General features: G+C 40.4%; 1 protein-coding gene across 1 annotated transcript in view; it reads right to left on the reverse strand.

Moving 5' to 3' along the window:
* LOC139150679 (uncharacterized) overlaps nucleotides 1-12,506 on the reverse strand; it is a 40,177-nt gene extending 27,671 nt beyond the window's left edge. The window contains exons 1-11 of the mRNA XM_070723107.1: nucleotides 11,959-12,506; nucleotides 9,269-9,448; nucleotides 8,531-8,682; nucleotides 7,721-7,846; nucleotides 7,046-7,183; nucleotides 6,480-6,598; nucleotides 6,119-6,311; nucleotides 5,432-5,614; nucleotides 4,373-4,501; nucleotides 3,710-3,844; nucleotides 2,618-2,959 (exon numbers count right to left, since the gene is read on the reverse strand). Coding sequence (XP_070579208.1) covers nucleotides 2,618-2,959; nucleotides 3,710-3,844; nucleotides 4,373-4,501; nucleotides 5,432-5,614; nucleotides 6,119-6,311; nucleotides 6,480-6,598; nucleotides 7,046-7,183; nucleotides 7,721-7,846; nucleotides 8,531-8,682; nucleotides 9,269-9,448; nucleotides 11,959-12,406 — 2,145 coding nt within the window. The 5' untranslated portion in view covers nucleotides 12,407-12,506. The remainder of the gene's footprint in view (nucleotides 1-2,617; nucleotides 2,960-3,709; nucleotides 3,845-4,372; nucleotides 4,502-5,431; nucleotides 5,615-6,118; nucleotides 6,312-6,479; nucleotides 6,599-7,045; nucleotides 7,184-7,720; nucleotides 7,847-8,530; nucleotides 8,683-9,268; nucleotides 9,449-11,958) is intronic.
* Between the last annotated feature and the right edge of the window lie 4,932 nt (nucleotides 12,507-17,438).

Raw genomic sequence — 17,438 nt, forward strand, 5'->3', positions numbered from 1 at the left:
CTCATAGATAAAACAGAAAGTATCAGGAACTTGTCATGCTTTACATAAGAACTGCAGATTTAATAATGATTAGTACACTTTGCAAAACACTTTCAATTTGCAGACATCAAGATATTTCTGACACATATCTCTGATATATTAAAGTACTGAGCCCGAAGAGCGCGCCGAAAATATCAAACACCCGTATATCTCTGATATATATGTCTGATATATGAAAGTTATTTGGCTGAAGGCTGTACTGAAAATATGTCTGATATCTAAGCAATAAAGAACACCCGGTGACGGTATACCACGAGATTTTGACCAGTTCACGACATATGCACGAGCGATAGTGAGTGCAGATATGAAGTGAACTGGTAAAAATATAGAGGTATACCGTCGCTGGGTGTGATTGATTGCTATTATATGATAACAGCATAGTGAAATTCAGGCGAGGAACGTCAAAAACGGATTTTTGCTCAAGCTGAGAGTTCGCGCGTATTCCAGCCGTGGTATATCGCCAATATACCACGGTTCTTTTCGCGTCTCGACCAATCAGATCGCTGTATTTGCGCCATCAATATACGGGTATGATATAATTTAAAGTAATGCGCCCGAAGGGAGCGCCGAAAAACATAAAACATACAGATATCTCTGATATATATGTCTGATATATTGAAGTCACGCACCCGAAGTGCGCGCCGAAAAATGCAAGTGAATGATGAAATTTGTGGCTGGCACGATGCTTTAAGGCAAGTACGAGCCCGTGTCGAAATTCAAAACACACTGAACCCAACCCCCCACCCCCCCCCCCCCCCAACCATTTGCAGCTGCATTTGGGGATTTTCAGAAACATAGTGACCCCCTCCCAAATCACCAAAGTCAGAACAGGGTGACCCCAATGAATTCACCGCCCAAACCACCCCAGGCCGAAGAAACTGACCAGTCCTTAAGCTGTTTGAAAATTTAAGAAAGCACGAAATAGATCGCGAGCACCTCCGAATCACTCGACTGCACTCCGCCCTATATAGCGCCCTCGTCAGTTCTATTCTCGCTCGTGTTCTAGTTTGTATCCAGCAAGCGATGGAAGCTTTCAGTAAATGGCTGAAATGAGAAACGTATTTTTTAAAGAACTACCCTTAGGGGAGAGTCAGATTTCGCAAACTTAGCCTGCGGTGCCATAATGATATGGTTATGACAGTGTTGATATTGAATGTACTGAACAGATTCAGTGATTCTGACTGTAGAGAAGCGTCAATGATAGAAATGCAAATACCAAAACTGATGTCATAGTGATAAGATCAGGTATGGAGAGCACAACTTGGTAATCGCAGTGTTGGTATGTATCAATTGAAATCTGAATTGTGTGACTTTCATATTTCTACACACACAGAGGATCCGTCAAATAAATGTCTGTCATGTAGTCTGGATATTTGTAAATTATGACATGATATTTTCAATAGATTGATTGCTTTCATGTTGCTGTGCAAGACCTAAACAGTCAGCTCAGCATGTCTGGTGTTGAAGCCCAGCTAGCTGATGATTATATGTACGTCTTTTCAGATTCTATAGTCATCTATTTGTGCACTTTTAACTTATGTACAAATTTTAATATACGGGTTACTAGCTCATTTCCTATATTTTGACTAAGCGCAACAAAGATTTCAGAAAACCATATCCAGGTTTGAAATATGTGACCGATTTGAAATCCCATACCTTGCATGTAATACAGTTGTGAATACAGAGCAGATGATACATGCACACACATCCATCCATACACTTACAAACGGCACACTGTAGTCAGCAGGATCATTCTAATCTGCAAAACCTAACTTGCAGACATTCACAATGAAGTTTTCTTCCCAGCTATTTTTTCACGTTTTTCCTGAATTTTGTAGAGATGTACAGTTATTGAACAAAAATAACCATGATTCAGGGAATCACCGCAGAATGATACATTTCTCTGGTTTGTCAATGGTCGGGGAGCATTCAAATATCTCGACGAGTTCATTTTCAGTTCTGACTGAAACCTGTATCATTCTTCATTCGTACAAGACCCACATTGACAAAACACTGTTTCTGGTTTTGTCAAAATAATCAGAGCATCTGAAGAATACACAAAAGCTGAGAAATCAACAAAATCGATGAATTGTCAGATGTTACTCAGCAACTGTCACTCATCACCCTGTAAAACAAAGACGCTCAGTCCATTTCATTCTGTGCAAGATTTTTATTGTTTGATACTTGTTACCAAGTTGACATAACACACCAGCTGTGCCAGTGCAAATATTATCACATGCTTATCACTCTGTTGATGTGGGCTAACATGTCTGTCACACATTTCAACATATCCTCTAAAATGTGGCCATCTCAACTAACTTTGATGTTTGGCAGGTTGGCTTATATCCAATAAAAAGGGAAATATTCTCTGCAGCACAACTGTTTCACTCATTTTGCTATGGCACAAGCAAAAGTGACATGATAGACTAAACCCTATAACTAACAAAGTGTCAGATTTCAAACCGTTCCTAATTCCTTGTTTCTCATGGTTTCTTCATTCCTATCAAAATGAAACTAAAATCACTACCTTTGACACACGCCATACACTACAACAAGGTTTTTGCATACACGGTTGTTAACGCTCAAACTTCACTATGACCGCCTCGTACGGCGCCATCTGTAGGCCGTTGAACTCTACGCCTTCACCAGCCTCGTAAGAGTCATGGCTGGCGTACATTATGGTTCCCGAGGCGGGCAGTTCTTTCAGGATCCCGTTGAATGGACGAAGGCTGGCCTGGCTGTCCAAATTTATGGCAACAAAGACCCCCGGCCAGCGGTCGAAGACGCGGATGAAGGAGTAAACTTTCTCGGATACGAGGACCTCAGTGATTCCACCTCCGATCAGCGCTGGGTCATTGCGGACAATGGGTACCAGTTCTTTGAATTTGTCAAGGCTTGAGGAACTGGCATTTGACAGAGCCTGTAACAGATGCAATTGAAAATACAACAGGAAAAAAATTAGTTTGTACTTTTCAGCAGAATTTGCAAGGGGTCAAAAGCAAGCACATTCATGTCACATTAAAATGTCTAGTCTAATCATTTAGTATTGTGCATGGCATGTAACAAAAACATACACAGCACTTCCAATTACTGGTATCTGTGAACACATTAGTGTTAAGGCAGCATAACATGCAACTTCATTGCCCTATTTTACATTAAATCTTGTACAATACTGCAAGACTTCAATGATTTGCTTGTCATGTGTTTTTTTCTTGGAACACAAGCATCTTGCATCACATAAAACGATGTAAAAAGAAATATATAAACTCAGACTATATAGTCTTTGCTCAGTATCATAACCAGATGGACAGATAATACTTAATTTAGTTTTCAACTTTAACCCTTTGAGTGCCATAATTTTTCCCATCAAAATTTCAGTGCAACATTTTACCAATTTTTCTGAATTTTACTGTTATTTTTTTTATAATTTTGGACCAAATGGACATCACATTTCATCGGCTACAGATTTTTAACAAAAGTTTGGTAAAAATCTGAAAAAATTGACGGGGGTATATTCTGTAAAGACAACAAAAACTGATTTTGCACTCTAAGGGTTAAAAGGAACTAGTAGGAAATGAGGAAATATTTCTCTGGCCTCAAAGAGACCCTATGTAACACTCAGCCATCAAAGCTGGTTGGTACGTAGGAGTAATGAGCCTCATCAACTCACCTCTACATTGTTTGTCCTGTAGTTATCCCCGACTTCTAGCCAGACAATTGAGCCATTCGTGAAGCCAGCAAATTTCTCTGACGACCACTGCATGGGCGACACAAACCTGTCGCGAGTTGAGTTGTAGTACAACACCTGGAAAAATCAACAGGTGCATCAGTTTCCCTGTATCTCTGCCTAAACTACATAATCTAAAACACACTGAGCAAACGAAAAAGCAATACAAACAAAAACAAAACACCATTCAATGCGTGTCAGTGGGCATGACAAAAAAAATGCACAACTGGGGAAAGGACCACTTGCAGAGGGGTGCCACATACCACATAACATTCAAAGTTTGTATGAAGACGACAGAAAGCAAGTGAGCTTGGACAAAGCACAGCACAGGGTTTGAAGAGTGTAGATGCTGGGGTAGTTACAAGGCAGACACTGAATATTTCATTACAATTATTTTAATTAAAACATGAATCCCCTTTAAAATTTGCTCCCACCTTAAACACCTGCAAATGTAAATAGAACAGCTTGACATGGATTAAGAGCATGAAATGATAGATTAAAGACAATGGAACTTAATTTATAAGATATTACTTTTAATGTTAGTAAAGAGAAAAATGAAGTTGCTTTTGTTTTTTTTTGTTTATTCCCCCATAGAGGGGGGCTTACCATAGATGAATCGGTAGGCTCATTAGAAGTCTTGTCAGTTTGTGAGCTTTCAGTCACAGGAGGGGCATTGTTCATTGTAACGTTACTCTCAGTGGCGTTATTATCATCTGGATCTTGGCGCCGAAAGCGCTGAGAGAGAAAGTTGGTGTAACGTTAACTTTTATGGATGATGACGTTACGCTTCGTTAACCCTTATTCGTCATAGTTGGTCCAGTTTTAATTGGTTAGGATTTTAAGATTTTGTTTGAAAAGAAATACAGTGGACAGCAAAAATAGAGTAAGCATGAATAAGGAAATTTCAACAAGGTTCATGTACTAGAAACTGTGAAGTGTGTGATTTTCTTTTTTCGCAGTTACACAATCACATACACTTTCCACAATACATTCTTTCATAAATAGGTGAAAAACAATGGATATGTACAGCATGTCTGTGGTAATCATGACGATTTTTCAGTAATTTTGAGTGAAAAATCAAAATGCAATTATTTTGTTGTTCATCCTTTGCAGCTCTATTTTTAAAGATTTCACTGGATTTACAACTATAATCACAGAAGCTGCAAATGGATGGAAATGTTCAATTCAACGCCATGGCTAAATTCTCAGTGTGAGATGGTAAACTTGATATTTGGGATAGTAAACGGCTGTCAAGACAGCCATGGGATAAAAGTTGATAAACTGAAAATGAGAGGAAAGTGCACAACTCATTCACGATCCACATAATTAACATAGTATAGCAGCCTAAGTGGACCATTCATTCGTTCATTGTAGAAATATTGCAGAAATGGTATCTCCTATACGCAGAGAGATCTTAAAGGTGAATAACCAATCTTTAGCTGCACATGTCACTTTCATTCTATGAAGATAGTGTCAGTAATGTTCTCTGGAATGTTTATGCAGCTATTTGAATATAATTCCACTTCCATAAAGATTGAAATAAATACTTTTTCATGTGACCATCAAAAAACATCAAATATTTTAAAAGAGGCTCTTCATCTCACATACTATAAATGTAATTTGTGCATCAAATTAAAAAAATATTTTTTCTTTGGTGTTACTTACTGGGTTGGATGGCAAACCTGGATCCATAGCATTGCTACTAGTGATGTCAATGTCTTCCATACCAATCTCATCTCCATAGTAGGCGGTGGGGGAACCAGGCAGCGTCAACAGTAATGTGTTCAGGGCTCTCAGCATTTGGCTTCCACAGCGAGAGGAGACTCTTGAGTGATCCGAATCTCCAAGCTGAAATGAATACACCCAACAAAAGGGTCATTCAGGGTTGTTGGAACCTACAGACTCCATGTGCATGAAGTGGGAGGAGGAATCAAAAGACTGTATATTCTTTACAGTAAATACTTAGAATGTCAAAACCCTTGGTTGAGACCAGCATGCCAATGAAGTGGCTTTTGCCAGTATCACGAGTATACTTCAGTAGGTATTGTCTTAAGCTAAAATCTGGACAATGTGTGTCACACCAGGTAAGTTGTTGCGCAAAGGTGTTTAAATAAATTTGCTGACAGGAAAGACAGCTGTCCGGCAACTACACAGAGGGAACTCCCATGTCTTTGAGATTATCTGGCTATTGGGCTAAGTTACTCGATTCAAAATTACAGATATTTCTCTGTGTAGGTGACATCAAAACTGTAACAACTAAGGTTGTCACAATTACACACAAGCCATTCAAAGACTTTTTGGACTTCATGGAGGTATACAAAATCTGACATTTGGTCACACTGAGATACTCACAGCCCAGTTACCAGCTTTTCTTCCCCCTCTGGCCTTGTGCCACTCTGTGACTAGCGAACTGATCTGATGGCCACTAATGCCATCAAAGGTGGTGCATAGGTCCATCAGTTGGAAATTGTACGGGAAGTCCGCCTTTCCGTAGTACATCATCTGAGTCTCAATGCCACTGGATGGAGTGCCAGCGACAAGCAGCCTAATGAAAGACGAGGAAAAATGTTTGAACACCACTTGGTAAAAATAAGTGACAAGCATAAATCTCAAATCATAAAACATGAACTACACTTGCTTTTACCATGAATTCTCCACTGATCATTTTCTAAAACTTTTCAACACAGACAACATCACAAACTGCATCACTTACTTATAATCATCGCTGTCTGGTCCACTGTAGACGTCAAGGAGGGCCTTCCATTGGCTAAGCAAGTCCAAGGTCTCCGGCTGATCCCTGGTGCTGTTGTGCAGCAAGCTGTCGTATGCTTTCTGGGGAACAAAATAAGAAACAAATGCATAAATTTGTGATTGAGAATCTCTGAATGAGAGAAAGCGATGAGATATGGGTGGATGTTTTGCAGATTGTGTGCCATTGCTCGTTATCATGAACACCGGTACTCTTCCATGAAAGTGTGTAACACATGGGGCAGTTGGTACACCTCAGTTACAACCTCTGGTTATGATGACTAAGTTCGGAAGGGTTCCATCACAATCAAGTATACAAGAACACCAAGAGCTCTTGAAATGAATATTATTTGAGTAAAACGTAGAGTATAATGTGGGTATGCAAATCAAATGGAAACTCATAATCAATGAAGTGTACTCATTTACCTAATGCACTATATTCCGATAGTGCTGACACATGAATTACAGTAGAGCACACACAACTGACTACAACAGAAAGTCAAAATCAAAGTCAACAGGCTATATACCAACCTTGGTGTCGTTGACATGGCTCTTGTAGTAGATGTTGTCAGCCTCATTCAGATCCAGGTTGATGTTCTCAACAAGTTGGTTGGCATAGGGCATGTAGAAGCCATCAACACCAAGCTCCAGCCAGAACTTCAGAGCATTCTGGATTCAAGTTTTATGAGAGAAAAAATTTGAATTAACATTTATGGGAGGGAAAGAAGAATACTGATCTGTTATAATTGTACAAAAAGGTACAGTCATTAAAATAGTTGAAATTGAAGGTATTATTTTTTTCCTTGCAGGTTTCTCATTCCAGTGTGCCTCATTTCATTGTTTGCACTTGGAATGTAATTAACAAGTAAGTAAAACGTTTAGTATCCATTGGACATACAATTTTTACACTTTATAGATATATTAATTTAACGGATCCCTCAACTTACTTGAGATTACCGCTTCATAAATTATATGAATATGCTTGCGCCTCCCAGTGATTTTTTATTTGACTGTCATTTTAAAGTAGTCTGTTTTCATTCATAATGATTTCTGCCACCACCAATCTATATTACCAGTCTAACTGAATGGAAGTGATCCATCGGGTGGTATGAAAAACTGCAGTTAACTATTCAAAGACTCTGAAATAATATACCTTGCAAACCTCTCCCAAAACTACTCAAATTAGGTAGGTATTACTCCACTTACCGAGATCTCCTTGGTGACGTTCTCATTGCGGAAGTTGAGGTCAGGTTCACTGGAGTCAAATGTGTGCAAGTAGTACTGCTGGCGTTCTTCAGAGTACGTCCACGCAGATCCTCCGTAGCGACTCAGCTGTCAACCAGAGTAAGAGAGCAACACGGCATGTTTACACGATTGCATCAGCCACAGGCTGGCATGACAGATTATTCAGGGACTTAACGTCTACCATGTGCTTTGAGTAACATTCACTGCGATTAGCTTTCCAACAAAAAGAATATTTCTGTTTCAATGGCTGGTAACAATCACTACAAACAATCGATCATTTTAATCAATTCAAAAGGTGACATACATCTATTATTTGTTCTTATCATCAGTGCTCACATGAATGGTGTCCTTTCAAGGGCGAGACAGGAATTTCACCACAATTTTTCAACAAGTTACATGACCTCACTTTTCTTGCTTGAAATTTTATATATGCTTCACATTATGACCCATAACACACAAGATACACTGGCCTCAAATTCCAGAAACTATTTCCCATGACCTCCCCAATCCCCTCCCCCTTGTAAACATTCCAAAGGGGAGGTCACAGTGTGACACTTCACGACTATGCAGGCCCCAAACATCGATCACATGACACCTTTGATTCTAGTATCATGTATAATATCCACTGATATCAGACAACCAAATGAAATGACAGGGCACAGCTGTCAAACTGTTCAAATATGCAGGTCCTTGGCAGCCTACCTACTCAAACATTTAACTCTGTCGGCAAAAAAGGCACGTGTCTGAAGAGATAGGTTCTCAAAAACTCACCCAGTTACTTGGCTCAGCGCCAGCGTTGTCAGGTGGGCTGTCAGCCCAGACATAGTAGTTGGTATAGGGGCTGACTCGGCGCTTACTCAACTCAAACCAGGGATGCTGGTCGCTGGAATGGTTCGGAATGAATTCCATCACCAGTCTAATGCCTGGAAGACAGCAAAAAAACGAAATTCCAAATGTTTTACAACAAAATGCTTACATGATACTGTGGTACTCACATGTAGCTAGGCTAGGCATACACATGGCTTTGTTGTAAACACAGAAAGTATATTATTCCTTGAAGTCCTGTGCCCTATGTGGCAACATTGGAGGACATTTTGTCACTGACATGATTCATTTTCCAAAATACTGTACACTTATCAAATGGACGAAGATGTTGACATTTTCTGTGTAGGTCGGTAAACATTTCAATCACCAAACTTCATCAAAATACCGACATTTTAGTTTATATGGTGTAATCGAAGCTAGGATATCAAAGAAACAGCTACACAGTCCTTTTAAGAGTTCTCGCAACCACTTATTGTACAGCTGCACAACCAAAATGACTTAAAACAGTACATAATTGAAAACAAATATAATCACTACATGACATTAATTCAATAAAATAATTCACAATAGAATTGCAATGAAATAATTGAAAAAATACATTATACATAACAATAATATGTATCTACTTTTTTGTAAAACTTTAGCGATATCTCGTCTGCACCATGGTAAGGTTAGCCCACTTACCCACACTGCGCACTTTGGCAAGAAGTGATACGAAATCTTCTATTGATCCCAGGTCATCATCTACGGCAGTGAAATTGCTGATATCTCGGCCCATGTCCTGCATTGGAGTGGGGAAAATTGGTCCAAGCCATATGGCTTCAACACCAAGCTCTTGTAGGTAGGGTACTTTAGATTCAATGCCTGAATTAGAATATGGGGAAAAAAATATTTGTTATGTATAATCAGTATGGGAAAAATTTCTGCGAAACCATGGGTTCCCACTCAGCGTTCGAAATTCACGCTAACCCGCTAGCCCCAGACCAGCTGTTTTCATGCCGGGCCAGTAAGTTGTGAAAGAAGCAGACCCGAGTGTCCTGCTCTAAATAAAGAAGGGGTCAGCAATTTTTAATACTCTTACCCTATTCTGTTAAATTCTCAAGTAATCAAACCGCAAAATTTAGGAAAAAATTGGCAGGTAAAATCTCAAAAGATCGAACGGTGAAATTACTTAGCGAAAGCCTTTACAGCTACGCATTTCTCGCGACTTGCGAGATTGATGGCGCTACTCAACATCTTCCATTTGTTACGCGTTGGGGTCACGTTGGGGTAGGTTCGAGATTTCGTTTAGTCAAAATGGCAGCAATGTTTAGATGAACCTCGCCTCACGGGTGAATATCAGTAGCGAGAAAGATGTACAGGTATTTGAATATTGAGCCACCTACAGCAAGGCCCCTGTATTTCCCTTCTAGTAAAAATTCCGTATTATGCCCAGGACCAGTTGATTACCTTTCGGGCCAGTGAATTTTATAAGTTACTGGCCCGCTTGGCCAGTAGCGATTTTGGGCGAGTCCCAAAACCCGGACCGAGACGAGTCGAGACGAGACCAAAAGACCTCCTATCTTACTCATAGAAAAGTTACGGTTTTTTTGCACATAGGCAGCATCTGTATCAATGCCAGGGGAAAAAGGACGTTGTTCCACGTCTGTCTTAGTTAGTCAAAGAAGTGATATCCCACCCCACAGTCCCTCTATTGACTGTGCCCACCCCTACCATCGACTTATGCTTGTTTATTTTCGTACATCCTAGTCAGTGGTTACTTAGCCCTCCGAATCTGAATCTTAATCTGAGGTTGCCTCAAATTCCACACACATAACATCCCGGCATAACATACATGAGTGTACTATCGTTAGGGTAGAAAAATGGTGCAGAGCCACTGTAATAAAATTAAACATCTGAGCTCTCAGTTTACTTTCCTATAATGTGTTTATAAATGGTGAATCTAATTTCTAAAAAATGATTACTTAAATCTCCTGTATGTATGTTTCTAATACAAGGTTACCTATTTTGAATTCACAGTGGATATCATAGTAGCGCTTATCGCTTAGGCCAAAATGCCGACGCAGTTCGCATGTTTCGAGCTCGCCTTGAACTTGAGTTGAAAAACCTAAACAAATCTTTTTTCAGTTGTTCCAATCGTTGATTGTGCTATATCTTGCTTTGTGCATCAATCTTTGACACTCTCAATAAACTGCAAGCTTTCTGTAGTGTTGTAGGCCTATATAGGCCTATAATGTATTTACAACGCCTGGCCTGAGGGGTCATTATGGTCTCGTCTCGACTCGTCTCGGTCCGGGTTTAGGGACTCGCCGCGATTTTGCATGAGTTTCAAACACTGTTCCCACTGATCAATACTCTAAGTTAGTTTCCATGGACGTAGAGTCTGTAGTACATCCATGCTCAAACAAATGCTGGTATTTTGCAAAATGGTTGATACAATGTACCTTTTCATTAATTCTTAGACAATACATGTGAATTTATTCAGCTTGATCACAGCAAAATATATTATTAGTGTTTAAATTGAATATTACAAAAATCCATTACTTTAGAAGAGGAAGCAAAAGCTTGCGTGGGAAGTGACGCTTGAATACTGTCAATATTCATTTTCGTAAAATAAAGGTTTCTGTAGTTCGCTTCCATATAGCCAATCCCTATTAAAACTTGTCACTCGTTGCCCGCGTGATCAATAGATCAAACTCAATAGCCTCAAAAATCCAATGAACAATAACACCGATTCTATGCTAATCATATTGTCCATAGTGTTGCATCATCCCGAAATACGGTAGACAGTGAGGCGTGCATGCCCCGCCAAAAACACGATACGCATGGCTGATGCAATAATACACACACACACAGTCGGTTTATTAGTTTATCAATGAAATCAACATAGTAACATAAAGTGGGTTGATTTTGCCCGACAAAATGTGGCTAGCTGTAAGTGTGCAGCAAGTCACAATGTGAATCTGTGATCAATCTGCGAGCGCGGCAAGCTCCTTTCAGTCCTTTCCCATGAACCATTGCCACGGCGGCTGCATTTGTGCATTTCGTGGGATAGATTCGCGAGAGCATGGAGCCTTTTTTAGAGCCATGGCGAGAGTGAATAATTATATAGATTATGGTATGCGATCGTGAACATGAAGCATGCCATTAGCCATTACAATAGAAATTCCAAGTACATATACTACGACAGAATACTCGTATGCATATCTCACGTCCTTTACTCAGTTTTGTCATGACCACAAGTTCATGAACGAGGGCGGGAAAATTTAGCGGCCATTTTTCGCCTTTGTGCCGAATTTCCGAATTTTTACATGCTTTAACGGTCATGACAGTAAAATATGTGATCACAGAGTGAGCCACTTGACATGTCTTACCCTGTAAATCACCGATACCGTCTTCGCCGCTATCTTTGAACGATCGGGGATATATCTGGTAAGATAAGCCAGTCTGGTACCACAGCTTGTTTCGAGGACACCTCGGGGCCGTGGCGATCAGTATCACGACGGCTACCAGCATAGCCACAAAGGCTACCCAGAAGAGAACTAACAACATTATACGGACTGCACGCCAGAACGGTGTGTTGCACTGCTCAATCAACTGTTCCTTGTCTAGACCAACGTGTTCCACGGTTTCCACCCTGACCTGTACGGTGCCGAGATCGGCCCCGCCATCTTTGGTGTACACGGCATCACCAGTCTTTTCCTCATCCAAAAGCTTATCCTTCTGTTCGCTCTCTTGCGCCTTTTCGCTGTCATGTTGATTCTCGAGGGGCACTTCTTCGCCAAGCTGCCCCTTTTCTACGTCCTTCTCGTTGTCAGACATCTTTATAGGATGGCTTTGGAGGATTCAAGGGCAGTATTAGTGAGCTGCTTTGCAAACTGGATGTGTGAACACTTTCTCTCACAAAATATAATCTGATTGTGCGCCTGCGTGTTTGATGTTTGCGCGCCTCGTTCTTCGATCATGTTTTGCATTTATAAATATTCAGTAGGCTACATACATTTATTGAAGTGGGGGGTCAGCTAAATATTTATGAGTACCTACGTCATAGCTTTCGCAAACGGAGTGGGCCCATTGGAATCTTGATTCTTGGTTACAGTAAACCGTTTTCAAAATATTAGGCCAATCCGCTGGCTGTGGAGGCTGCGCTTCGGTACTAAGCTAAACGGTGCGGTATAGCATGGGTCTCAAATCTTGAAAAACCTACAAGATATTTCCATAAGCTGTATCTTTTGGCTATTTCAGAACTTTTGCTTTGTGGTTTCCCTACACTTTCTGCATTGAATCCCTAAACTGTAATTTAATGCCAAGTATTTAGCATATAAACAATGATCGCTACACACATACAACTGTGTTGACAAAAAGAATACTCAAAATTTCAGCATTACAAACGGGTTTGGGTCAGACACGGTAGTTGATATAGGCCTACAGAAGCAGAATAGTCCTACTGACAAACTTGCCATAAGATACAGCTTATGTCCCTAATGAGTTTACGAAGGTCGCGAACGCAAGAATGATGAAGACAATGACCAAAAAGTTATGTTTCTCATCCTCGCACACGGTGATTTTGTTTGTATGTTTGTTTGTTTGGTTGGTTGGTTGGTTGGTTGGTTGGTTGGTTTTTTTAATGCTCCCCTTTAAAAATAAAAATATGACATGGCGCTACGTGGCATAACATACAAACATCGTATTAAAGGATCACCTGTACGCGCTACACATTTATCATCTTGGTGCTTGTCAGAACTGTTGCTGTAGGTAAGGTTAGCCTTAGCCTATAGACAGTGTACAGATCTTGCAGGAGGAAAAGACAAAGTCCGCATATCACCGCATCTTTTCTGCACGAGACCTGAGATGAGATAATAGGTCCTGTCTCATATTTTATGGAGAGGATCGATTCTTGGATTTACCTTTTGCGATGTATGAGACACAATTCGGGCATGACGCAGGCTGGGCATGACCGAGCTGTAATTTAGACGTTTAAATCTACTTGTTATCCCCGCTACAAGTTTGATGGTGTAGGCGGATACATATATTTTCAGTTGAAGGTCTGTCACCTCCAAGATAGCCAAAAAGTTTGGTCTATCAACATTCAACAGTAGCAGTACATGCTCGCCACAGCAAATCCCCAAACAAATAGGCATACAGAGCCTACACGTGTTGCAACATGTGCACCAGTACCGTAAAATTAAAGAGGTCAAATAATCGCAATCATACCAACAGTACCAATCCATAATCCAATAACACTAGGTGAGAATTCGTAAGACAATAGTTGTAAACATAGATACAAAACAGCACAGAACAGACAATAAATAGACGCGTACACAAACAAAGTCAAATTCATGAAAGAAAGATATAAGATATATGGACCTCTGGTTTACATGAGGCAATGTTCATTCAAGATGTACGGCCCACAAATAATGACGTCATCGTTATTGAGTTCGTTATTGAGTGTCTCTAGTCCGATGTTCTGGTTTTTTTCGGTGGTTGTGACGTCATCGGTGGCTGTACTACTTCATGATTACTGTTGCCATTGTTGCTGGCAAATAATTCAAAATAGCAGGTTTCGGTAGCTTTCCTTTCGATTTTGTACTGAACTGAAGCGGACGTCCATTGTCATTTCAAGATTTACCACATCATTCTGATCGTCACTCAGTTTTCATTTCGTTGTTAAAATGTCCAACTTGAACTACAAATCTTACTTCTAAGTTCCATTTCCATTTCACTGTCCTATAGCACTATCCCCAGCCGCAGAAGAATCCTCTAGATCTAGGGAGTTGTGGCTGATCATAACCTTGATGAGGGAGTGAGATATAAAACAGGAGGAACACTTGATACCAAAATTTCAACATAAAACCCAAGACACTTCAGTGTGTCACGTACAATATGTATCAAAGACTTCATAACAGTGCACGTTGTAACTTACATGATTTCACTTTACAGACAGAGAAAAGTCTTTCTCCCCCAAACAGTCTCGTGAAAAGAAAGTACAAGGGCTTTTCAGGTGTTTAGTCTGGACATATCAACCTCAGACTGCACTGCGAAAAGGCCAATTACTTTGGCGACACCATCAAACTGTGCAAACACATTATAGAAAAAAAGTAAAACTTGCTGAACCTACATCGGAAAGTAACTGTAGACAAAAACTCGCAATTGGCAATATGAGCTGCATACAATCAAATGGTAGGATGCATTTCCGTGCGACGTATCTCGACGTATCTCACGAAGAAAGGGAACGCAATATATTTTCTCATCATTTTCTTTTCCTCTCACTCCTAAATACACCTTCTACCATACAAAGAGAATAACATCATTGTCATTATCGTATTATCATTCATCTGAAAGGATCCCTTCAAAGTCCATTGTGTTAGCCTATTGCGTTATGCAGCCCGTTTCGTGATTAGCGTTTCGTTTGCTCGTTGCTGTAAGTTACTTGTGAGTCGCTTGGGTCATTGCGACAAGGCAACGATTAGGGATCCAGTCTATGTTGGACAAAGAACACAGCCACAACAACGGATCGACACCGGGATCGACCACTCGTGTAATCGACACTTTCATCGTTGGCCGAATTTTGTGGTGCGCCCTCAAGGAAGCGATGGAGAGCAATTTCTTGAAGACATCGCGAAATGCTTCAAGTTGGAAACTCAATGTGGACATACTGTATGACGGGTTGCCATGACGTAGAATACACTTTTTGCTCAAAATATATCACGAGCTTTACAATATTCCAAATTTGATGCGTTTGCACAAAAACAAGACAATGTCGTCGGTCACATGAGCTGAGTGGCGAACATAAGCTTACTGACAAATCGGCATGTAGTTACGTGACCTATATAGTTGAATACATATTGTAGATCAAGCAAGCAGAGCATATTTGGATTCAGAGAATATCGTTGTATCTTCATATACTAATGCTTTGTATAATCGATGCAGTGGTATTTGTTTATCTGTATGTTTTCACATTGTGAGTAAATCACCACCTCTATCTTTCTCAGTGCATCACGTGCTGCATGCCTTTCTGTCCAGGGGGTGACCTTGTGCCAAGTCGGGTGCTCAGTAAAGGTCTATGCAGGTAGGTGACCTTGTGCCAAATAAAGCTGAATGCAGATAACCACGAGGAATGTTCAAACTTAATTTACGACTGAGCGTCTACAGTGAACTCTCGAACTGCAGTCGTGTGAGAGACCGCCTCTCCTCGACTGACACTTTCAAATGAAATGGCAGTCGACAGGTCATGTTTTGTTGTTGTTCTGTGTCATTTTGAGTGGAAATGTTGTCTTCGAGGATTGTGGGAAGTTGTTTCTACCTTTCAAAATTAGGAAACCAACGAAATCTTAGAAAGCAAATGATTATGAAGGCCCTTTGTGATGACAGAGACCTCAGTCAGACATGTTAATAGGTTAAAACTGATACAACCGCCAATTTATGTGTCATAGGGCAGTACATTTTTCGGTTGCTGCAGACTACCTGAGAACGAGCTTTACGCATCGCTATACTCAGAGATCTATCTTACTATCTTACTATGTTGTGTTTCACTCCTTAGATTTTGGGTGTTGTGGTGCCGTGCACGATCGTCGTGTAGACTTTGCAAAGAACACAAGAAGTGTGGTATTTTGATCACAAGAAGTGTGGTATTATCCTACTCGTCGTCTATCCCTTTGTATTTTTTTTTGGGGGGGGGGGCGCTAGTTCTTCTTATTTTTGCGGGTGTCCATAGGCAAGATTATAGTGTAGGTGTGCTAGAACAAGTCTACAGCTAGCAAATGATAGAGTAACTTGAACTCATCTCTACATAAACGACCGGCACTAGTGCCATATATTTTGTGAAACTTTGACGTCAGAAAAATGAATTTACAAGAACTTTATATAAATGACATGAAGTGTGCATTCTTGTTTTTCTGCTTTGTTGGGCGACAATAAACTGTAAGTTGCCCTGTGTGGCACATCTTATTTGTCTTAATATGGCAGGTGAAGCCGATAAAGTGATTACAAGAAATTGTAAGCAAAGCGTTTTCCACGTGACATTCAAGTGTATTTTTCAAACGAGAAAAGTAAACTTTCTACAGTTCAAAACATCAACCATCTCTCAGAATTGTTTCCAAATCGTCCCGATACGTACTCACTTGTCCCCCAGACCCGTCTCCTCCCTTTTCCAAAAACACTCCCAATGTGCACTGCTCTCGCCAATGCCCACTCTATCTAGACTGAAAGATCCGTCGCTCGAGGACGCTCCCTACGTCCCCTTTCTCTTTTTTCCCTCCTCTACAGAGGTGGGGGGACGTATAGAGCGCCCTCGAGCGACGGATCTTCCAGTGTTCACTCTATCTGTTCATCACAAAATTTTCTCTCCTCGCCCAGCAAGACGGGCGAGACAATGTTTTTATAGTTTCGCCGTAACAGTCATTACGGTCCACCAAAGACGCTCCAAAACTATAAGTTGCATTGTGTGATAAAGACACCTTCCCCTTGCCTGCTAAAACTTACAATGGGATAAAAACAGTCGCCCTCCCCGCCAAATAAGGGACTGGTCAGTTTCTTCAGCCTGGGGGGGGGGGCGGTGGATTATTTTTTGCCGACGTCAAAAACTGGTTGACCCCCCCCCCCCATTCCAAATTTTAAAAACAGGGTGACCCCCCCATTCCAAATTTCGAAAACAGGGTGACCCCCCCTCCGGCGCGCGACATAGGTAAAACAAAAGGTGGACCTAAATTATATATATATATATATATATATATATATATATATATATATATATATATATATATATATATATATATTTTACATATATTTATATTTTAAATAGTCATTCTATGTTTTAATGAAATTGTTGACATGTCAGTTGTAAGATAGGAATTTC

This window comes from Ptychodera flava, chromosome 14 (genome assembly GCF_041260155.1).
Source record: "Ptychodera flava strain L36383 chromosome 14, AS_Pfla_20210202, whole genome shotgun sequence".
Classification (NCBI taxonomy): domain Eukaryota; kingdom Metazoa; phylum Hemichordata; class Enteropneusta; family Ptychoderidae; genus Ptychodera; species Ptychodera flava.